General features: G+C 33.6%; 1 protein-coding gene across 1 annotated transcript; it reads right to left on the bottom strand.

Moving 5' to 3' along the window:
• Positions 1–2,207: 2,207 nt before the first annotated feature.
• On the bottom strand, positions 2,208–8,829 carry LOC133205056 (von Willebrand factor D and EGF domain-containing protein-like). The gene is made up of 8 exons (XM_061340797.1): positions 8,568–8,829; positions 6,811–6,960; positions 5,538–5,727; positions 3,288–3,472; positions 2,942–3,205; positions 2,755–2,788; positions 2,543–2,639; positions 2,208–2,451 (listed from the first exon to the last, which is right to left on the bottom strand). Exons 1-8 carry the CDS (start codon positions 8,733–8,735, stop codon positions 2,208–2,210), a joined length of 1,332 nt encoding a protein of 443 aa, XP_061196781.1. The 5' UTR covers positions 8,736–8,829.
• Between the last annotated feature and the right edge of the window lie 1,089 nt (positions 8,830–9,918).

Consider the following 9,918-nt stretch of genomic DNA (forward strand, 5'->3'; position numbering starts at 1 on the left):
ACACGGGACCTTAGTTTATACGGTCTCATCCAAATGACCGGCCTCCAAGTCCCGCAGTGGATTCGAACCCGCGACGTAAGGATCTACTCCTTACATCGCGACTCTAGAGCAAACACCGGCAAATGGTGGCGTCTCCATATGAGTGAGAAATTCTCGAGAGGGACGTTAAACAACAAAACAAACAAACAAAAATTATTCGTATATTAGACGTTAACATAGATTTTGATTGTTCCTTCGCCAAGCGACCGGCACTAGAAGTGAAAGTCACGGCCCATTTGGGTGAGAACTTTAAAAAAAACCAGAGCTCCCGTGTCACGGTAGGCGTTGGCATGATAAACTACCCTCACTGCTCAATGGCCCTAAAAGTCGAGAAGAGGTCTAAATTTGAGATCCTTCACCGATAAACACTATGGTAACGTTTCAGTTGACTGAAAAGTCATGAAAAGGGACGTAAAACTACAAACAATCAATTTTTTTTCTACACTATGCATTACGTTCGCTTTAAAATATGTATGTTTATTTGTGTGCGGAATTTCCCTTACAAAAAGGTTTCCTTATTATCAATATTCAGCTATGACTCTCATAACTTAACGGTCATATCTTAACCAAAAGAATCCGTTTTTTTTAAGGATAATGCAGGCATTTGTAGTACATTGGAGGAAGGTTATAAACTTACAGCCTCGCAACCCGTATATTAATAATTCATTATCCATTTACTAGCGTATGTTTAAGGGATTAATGTTGTTATCCTTCAAGTGAAAAAAAAAAGAATCCTCCCTATCAAAGGATACTTTGTACCACATTGTCTGGTAGCTGTGGAGAAAAATAGGAATACAAAAAACTGGCTAAGGTTAGTTAATCAGGTGAGTTGAAAATTAAAATCTTAAGAGGATTATATGTTTTTAAAAATTCTACTAGGTTTTAGTTTTGTGGCGATTTAATTTGAAAAACAAGACAAACAAGTCAGGATATCAACATTTTAGAACATTTACAATGCATATCATTAACAGATGATATCAATACATTTAAAATTACTGTATCTACACACAAGTAAAATATAAAAGGCCAAAACAGATGGAAAAACACTAGGTTCAACGATATTTTAAAATATCTGATAAAAGGTAGAACAGGCCCCTAAAACGCAGGGGGCATCCCACTTTTTCTGAGTATAGTATTTTGCTATAATAGTAGATTTTACCTTAGATGCTGGTTGCCCACCCCGTTCCCACTTTTTGTTGCAGCACCAGCAAATTCCAGGATTCGTATAAAATTATGTTTTTTGTTTGTCAGACTAGTTTGGGAAATTGCCCCCCCCCCCCACGTTTTGGTCTTTTTTTTTTGGCTTGTCATTTTGTTTTGCGAAGTTCATCCCCCTACACTTTTGAAACCGTTGATACTGGCCTGTAAAATCCATTTATATTTACATTTCATACAAAATATAGAGGCCACGGTATTTTGGTAACGCTGTATTCCGATTTGGGAAATATAATGAAATATGTTGAGATAACGAACAGTATTCGAGCTTAAAAGTCCATTAAACATTACAGAACAGGAGCAGAGCAAACACGAACCTCTAAGACATCAGAGGTGGGATCAGGTACCAAGGAGCAGTGAGCACCCCCTGCCGACCGGTCACACCCGCCTTGTGCTCCTTGTCATGATCGGGAAAAAACGGAAAAATCCGTCGACAATTCAGTTTGTAAATAATGGCCTAACAATTGGAATGAAAAAAGTCAGTCAGCATTTGACTTAATGATAGATTGTATTTGATGACAAGGTCATTGTATTGACCATAGAACTTACGAAATGATGACTTTAAACGAGACTGTTGACATTCTTGTTTCATCAACTTATTTGTCAATAACTTACCTCGTTCATACGTAGAGCATGCTCTAGTGTATCGAATCAACTGAGAGATATAAACCCCGTATGCAGATGGTAAGGGTATATTGCTGCATAAGTAAGGGAAGCTGACGATTGAAAAGTTAAAGTCATCACGTTTATCATAAAGCTTTGTTGTCAGATTACCATTAACGTCTTTTTCTAATAAAATATCCAGGAAAAGCGTAGATAAGCGTAGGAAAGCGTAGATAAAACATTATATATAAAGACAAATATACTGTATTTTAATCTTGACATGTTAGTTTTGATTGGTGGAGTACTAGATTCAGCACATGTTACTTTTGATTGTTGGAATATTAGATTTACTACATGTTAGTTTTGATTGGTGGAATACTAGATTTAGCAAGTGAGTCTCGGATCAAGAAAATATCAATCTTTGGTGGATCACCCATGTCTGGGGTTTCTTCAGAAAATGAATTGACGCCGTGATTATTTCTTGGAGTGCATCCATTAGGCTGATATCTGGAAAGGTTTCTAAAGTTGCCATGACGACCAGGGCCTAGACGGCTATTTGGCATAGTGACAAAGGCATCAACAGAACTTCTTTTTCTTAAAAATTATAAAAATATATTCTTCATTGACGTAATTTCTTCCAAATAGATGTCATGGATTTATTTTGACGTGAAATAAATATACCCACTGTTTGGAGATTTTAACGACAGCTATGCTGACAATTATTACTATGACAACAACTATTCCGATAACTGCACCAACTGTGATCGCCAGTAACGTGGTTCCTGGAACAGAAGAAAAAAAAAAACTAAGTTTACCATTTTGTATCATCAAATCAAATAATGAACTAGGAATTAAAAAATGTCTACACAAATGTTAAAAAACCATTCCATTCATTACCAGTCTTTGTCGTGGAACTCGAAGATATAGCGTTCTAGATTAAAGTAAAATAAATTGTTAAACATGAAAAGTATTTTCAAACATGCAAGAAATATGTTATTGCTTTAATATTTTTTCCCTTATACAATTTCACAAGATATCTTGCTTTTAAAAAAGTCAAGTAACTTCGGTGAAATATAATACTTACAAAAGAATGGCAAAGAAGTATTTGAACGTCACATTTGTGCGTCAGACCATCGAATATCAGCAAGGTTACATGGTTACTGAATGTGATGCCATCATTACTAAGAGAAATGTTCCATCCGTGAACAGTTTGGTCAGAATCTGTGGATCGTTTTCTCCGCTTTGTTTTAGGCACATCTGGTATTTGTACGGATATCAAGTTGTAATCATGGTAAGTTGAGGTCTGAGTTATGGTATAAGCATAATTTTGAATGCCACTGTCTTTAACCTGTTTGAATGAATTTTGCAACATCAGTCAAAATCGATAAAAGACTAGGTGAACAGCTAAAAAAGCTTTCTCATAACTTTACCTTGAAGTACGCAAATTTCGCTGTCACATTTTCTGCATGGAAGAATCCCATGATGTTAGTTTTACGACATTCTCTAACTCTTTTATCGCATAATCCATTAGAAGGAAGAAAAAAATTCTCAGGGGGAGAAGAAAGCTCCCCAGAACAGTCAGAACCAATATAACCATCAAAACATGAACAGGTGGCTACAATTGAAACACATGACAGGTTTACAAAAGTAAAGAATACCAATAAGTTAAAATCTACCTAAAAAAATTAAGAACTTATTATTATATAAAGATTATATAAATTGTAAATTCATGTGTTTTTAACATTTTTATACAGCTGATTTTGGAGTAAATATATTGCATATTTTGATATCTTAAAAAAAAATATTTCAGCATTTTGACATTCAATATTTTAATGAGAACACAGTAAATCAAAAGGAAAAAATAAGTTCAATTCAGCTTTTCCATCGTCAACTTTCCTTATCTATATAGTAATATTCCATAACTATTACCTGCATTTGTGTTTACATTTCACACCTTTTTTGATACTCGAGAGCAGGCTCTGAGCACAATCAATTTTTAAACCGAGGCAGACTACTGACAAATGAGTAGACGTTACAGGGATTTCAACAACCTCATTTAGAATCGGCATTTCGTAAATTATATGGTCGTTATAATGACCTTATTAAAAATATGACCGGAATATATCGTCTACCTGATGAATACATAGGGCTCACGGCGGGTGTGCCCGGTCAATAGGGAATGCTTATTCATGTTCGGCACATGATCCCACCTCTGAAATTTCCGGGGGTGCGTATTTTATGCCCTGTGAACAATTCGTAGATTTTAAAGGAGATCGATCACTGTTTGTTATCTTCACATTTTTCATTTCGAAACAAATCCCACAAACATTAACAACGAGAGGGTATGTTATGTGAGGTATTATTTTATATGGCAGATGTGTGGATGATACCAGCAATAATTAGAGTTTCTGTTATATATATGCATAAATTATCCCACGTTTCCAACCATCGTTGATGTCCCTGGCATACTCTACTAACTAGACAGTAATTCCTTATATTTCCATTTCATTGTGAAATAAAATTGTAAATTTAGATTTTAAAAATGTAGACTAATAGATTTAAATTACACGAGGCCTCACATGTCAATTTCAATAGTCCTCGCCCACAGCTGACGTCAAACACAAAGACAGCCACACGAGAATTACATGCATATTAGGCTTCCTTAGCGTCAGACACAAGGACAGCCGCACGAGAATTACATGCATATAAGGCCTTTTTAGCTCCTGACCTTTCGCTTGGCGAAATTTACATTCCGGTAGAATGATCAAGAAATCAACACAACTAACTTCCAAAGAGTTATCACAGAGAAAACATATATATATATATATATATATGTAAAGCTAATATATGTATATATCTTATATATATATATATATATGTAAAGCTTATATATATATATATGTAAAGCTTCTGAAGATTTTTAATGAAAGCGCTAAAGCTTTACGGAGGATTCTTGTGTTTTCTTTTTATATTTGTTTAATATATATATATATATATATATATATATATATATATATATATATATATATATATATATTAGGAATGACTCTAATTCTTGGCCAAATTATTCGCGTATAACCTGGTTTGGGTCAGTTTACGCTTTATAATCCGCGAAGCGGATTATAAAACAGCGTAAACTGACCCAAACCAGGTTATACGCGAATAATTTGGCCAAGAATTAGAGTCATTCCTTATAATTTAATTTTAAAATCATTAAATAACTATGGGTGTAAAATTTCGTTGCTTTTTATTAGTTCAAATTTGCTGCTCAATTATACAACCTTAGTAACGGAAGTACCGGAAGTAATGGGAAGCGAGGGGAGGTAAAAACTGATACATAGGCCTAGCAGCCTTGTTGTTTGTTTACATGTGGTAAGATCGAATTATTGTTTGGTACATTCATTAAATCTGGAATTTTCCATGAATCCCGAGGACTGGAAATGAGAGGATTGAATGGATACAGATGATTCAGCTGGTTGTCAGGGGGGTGTGTCCCCATACCAAACCAAGTTATACAGAAATAATTTGTGTTCCTTTTTGGATATTAACCAATCAGAGGTTAGAATACAAACAAAATTAAATTATATATATATATATATATATATATATATATATATATATATATATATATATATATATATATATATATATATATATATATATATATATATATATATTACCGTTCACACAAGCTCCATTTCCTGAACAGTTACGATGACACAAAAACGATGAAATAAATTCAAAAATCGACAATCCATTGGTTTCAGATGATTGGTTGAGGTAAAATGCTTCGTTCCTTGTGGCTTCTGTAAGACAAACTCCTTTCACTGTGTTCAAGGTGTCTTGTATAAATGAAGTATCTCCAGAAAGCTGAAGAATATGAATAGATCGAGATGAAATAATAAAAAGATTACTGTAAACCAATTTATTCGCGTACAAAAAAAAAATTAATAAAAAAAAAAAAAAACAAAAAAACAAAAAAAACAAAAAACAAAACAAAACAAAACAAAAAAAAAAAAAAAAAAAAAAAAACAAACAAACAAACAAAAAAAAAAAAAATCAAAAAAAAATCGCGAGTTTCGCTACCAAAATCGTTATATAAGGATTCCCCTGCAAAAAAATTCTGGGTAGCTGAAGAAAATGAAAAGCTCGAGTTAGGAATATTAGGATAATATATCTTGAATTTTAATGAAAATCTTCCTTTCAAAATGAATAAATGCAGGGGATGCTAATATAACAATTTTGGGTTTTCTGGGATGTACGTAGGTGAACGGAACACTGAGCAGAGGTCTGTTTTACTTTGAACCATTTACTGAAAATAAAAGGAAAAAAAATCCTTTGCTGAAGACTATCAGCACTATAGCGTAGAAGCAGGTTTATTCGATTCAATTAGAGCAATTAAAGGAAGTGACCAGAAGATTTCTTATATTTATTTTTATATAAATTCAGTCTTTGTTGGTACTTTTTACCTCTCTATCTATGCCTCTTAATCTAGTTAAACCTTGTGTTATCTATTTTCTCAATGGCTCAAAGTTGCTCTATCCCGATGCGCGTTATAACGACTGTATAAACCTTCAAGTCTGTGGTCAGCACACTTCGTCCCGCCAGTCCTGTGTATTGCCTGACCATGTAGTTATCTTTGATACACTTCTCAAAATCTTTTTACCAAATAATCTCGTGAGTTCAGTATACATCATGTGTATAATGCATGCATACTGTCATATTTTAGATACTGGATCATTGCCATTTATTCTTAAAAAAAAACAAAACATACAAACCCTGTATCACTAGAGTTGTCTTTTGTCGGCATTGTTACAAGACGACAAATTACTTGAGGGATAGATTGACGACCTTAAACCTATTTAAACTTTTAGCAGACATGTCCATTTAATTTGATCGTTACAGATATTTGAAAAAAAAAAATAAAAAGCTGTCAAAGCTCATCTGCAGTACCTTTATGTCAGCGACACATTCATTGATAAATAGGTCCGTGCTTATGTTCACCAATCTGTTGCATGCTTCTAATGCCGGATCAAAGGCAAATTGTTTCAAACAGAACTCTTTTGCGACTGTTTCGTTCCAACCGTTCATCCATCCCACCACCTAAATTACACATTAAGAATTCTAAGTTATAACAATATTAACACTGTATGATTCATATCATAACATCTCTTTGTACTGTAAGTCATTTTAATTTCACGGTGTTAAAATTTCACGATTTCTCAAAAAGCACCAATCGCAATGGTTTTAATTTCACGCTGCAAGAAATTAATTTAAATTTCGTATAAGCATTTAATAGTTTTTAAAAACTAATGATAGCATTCACTATTGGTTTAATTTCGCGGAAAAATGATGAATCGCGAACATAGTGAAATTAACATCATCGTGATTATTTGCCAATCTACAGTATTTGTGTGATTAAAGGGTTTTTATCACGTATCTAAATTTCTTAAAAATGAAACACTTTTATATTCTTGAAACATATTATTATCGTTTTATTATGAAATAATGTTGAAAACGGCCGTAATTAGACGATAAAACGCCCGTAATATAGGGTCCTCAAAGTAAAATCTCCACTAATTAGATAGGGGTCACATGGTACTGAAACGTCATAGGTGTCAATGGTCAATAGAACTCGTTAAAGCTTATCGTAAGAAAAAAATACATTGAATAGATTTTTACGCTAAATAAATAGAATACACAGTTTGGCCGGTTGAAATTTTGACATAGACTATATTCCATTGGTTATGGACGGTCTATCTTTTAGGTATGAACGTCTAGCAGAGAGAAATAACCCGAAAATATGCCGACAATTGGAGAGAGGTCACTGAAGACGAAGCCGTTGACAGCTCGAGACATCAACTAAATAGAACGAATTACTAATTTATATAAAAGTTTAACTTCGTAAACATTTATAAATATGGGAATTTTAAATTCTCCTTCATTATTATTTTAATTAATTATAAATAAATAAATCCTGTATATCTTCTATTAGCTCTAGCAGTGAAAATCATGTACTAGAAATGACATTTCTTCAATGGCGCCGTACGCCATTACGAAGTTCACAACATTCCTACTAGATTCTGTGCGACTTTTAAAAAAATGCGTGTTTGTCATTTATTATTTTTTTGAAAAGTATCTTCCCTTAAAATATGTTATAGGACAGAAAAAAAGTCGTGATCGATCGGGCATAAACGATTGTTCTGAATGGAGATAAATGCCATCGCATTTGCAGAGGAGGGCCCCCCTTTTATCTCTCGACCAAGTCCAGGAAATGTGGGGAAAAAATTCTTCCTAAAACCTTTCCTATGCACATTTGTGCACCATAAAGCCATAATTAAATTATACCTTACAAGTTGTCAATTATTCAATTATCACTTAGTTATTTTCTAACAGGTTTAAAAGACACAACAAATGAGCCCTTTTGTATACACAATAAGTACTTCGCTTGACCAGGATTGACACCTATGACGTCAGAGCAATGGCGCGTAACATCGGCGATCAAAATATGCATATTGAGAAATTCAAACTTTGAATCGCTGATACATCAAAAATATTAATTTTCTAGCAAAGATTTTTAAATATATGATTTTAATAGCATGTAAACTTTGTCATATCAAAAAATTTTGAAACGTGATAAAAACCCTTTAATATACGCTGTATAATTTTCAACAAAACACATAACTACATTTTTTTCTGTTTTCAAGTACCTGTATAAAGGCAGACTCATTGTAGTTTGGATCATACGTTAATTCACTGTCCAAGGAAACATCGTCTGTATCTTCTGTAGATCTCTTTTTACGTTCATCGGAACTTGGACAATAACTCACTATGAAAGCAGTGTTATCTTCCTCGCATAACTCACTTGGCGAAGTCATGTTACAATGAGCTTCGTTCGCTAAGACAAACTGGTATGTATCTACTGGTTCCCTTTGAGCGCATGTGCAGTATCTCTTTCCAGTATCTGAAGGGTTGTTTGTATTGTATCTGAAATCCAAAGTACTTATTTAGATTTATTGTGACAAATTTGCAATCATTATTCATGGTTTGAATTACATTCTAGTTCAAACCCCATTCTTAATAACAGAAGAATAATAGAATTATAAACAATATCTCAAGTTTTCCTTTATCCTGAAGAATTTGGCCGATTTCCTGAGTTCGATATAGAGTACAATACTTACATCCAAGAATTGTCTTGAAGAATTGAGGGATTCCTCGAAAAGAGGCTTTCATTTGAATCCACTGAGATTCTGCAAGTCCAAAAACCGTTAATGTTTCTTTTTATTAATTATCAGATTATCTTCAAATCATCATTAAATAATTTATCAAAAAGTCTTTTAATTCACTTTAGTTACCTCCATGACAGTGCGAATGTAGTGGAGTCAGTGGGGCTGCTGCCGTCTTTTGGGATGAAGTCATCAGATGTATCGCCATTGGTAAATCCACACAAACCTAGGGACGACTCAATGTCTGACACAGAAGCTCGGATCCTCACACTCCCGATAAAGTTATTCCAAGATGAGATGTAGAACGACACTTGTGTTCCACTTGGAAATGTAACCTTAAGTACAATAAAATTATTTACCCATCCATCCTAACGAGAATGAAAACTCAAGATTCCTGTTCTGTTTTCGTTTATTAATAAAGAAGAAAAACAGTCCTTTACTTAAAATGTTTAAAAGAAGACATATTAAGATGCCTTTACAGTACTTACAGAAAAAAATTGCCCTGATTTCACTATTCCCAAATCTTTCGCTTCACAAAGATGCTTCTTTTCAAATGGAACAGACAAGAGTTTGGTTTTTTGAAAGGAAATCATTTCGCACGTTCTGACAGTGTAAAAACTGAATCCATTTCTTATAGCAACTCCACAGTTGCATGTTGCTCGCCATGGCATACATGCAGAATAAATAACGTGGACCTGAAATTTGAAACATTTTAAGTCTATTTTTCTGGCAATGCATCTAAAACGCTGTGAAAGTTTGTTTGATTTTAGAATGTAATATACCGTATATGGTAATGTTTTGTGTTGATACAGAATAAATACTCCTGTTCTCTGGT

Source organism: Saccostrea echinata, unplaced genomic scaffold (assembly GCF_033153115.1).
Source record: "Saccostrea echinata isolate AGI-Se365-2 ecotype Australia unplaced genomic scaffold, CSIRO_AGI_Sech_v1 ptg000054l, whole genome shotgun sequence".
Taxonomy (NCBI): Eukaryota; Metazoa; Mollusca; class Bivalvia; order Ostreida; family Ostreidae; genus Saccostrea; species Saccostrea echinata.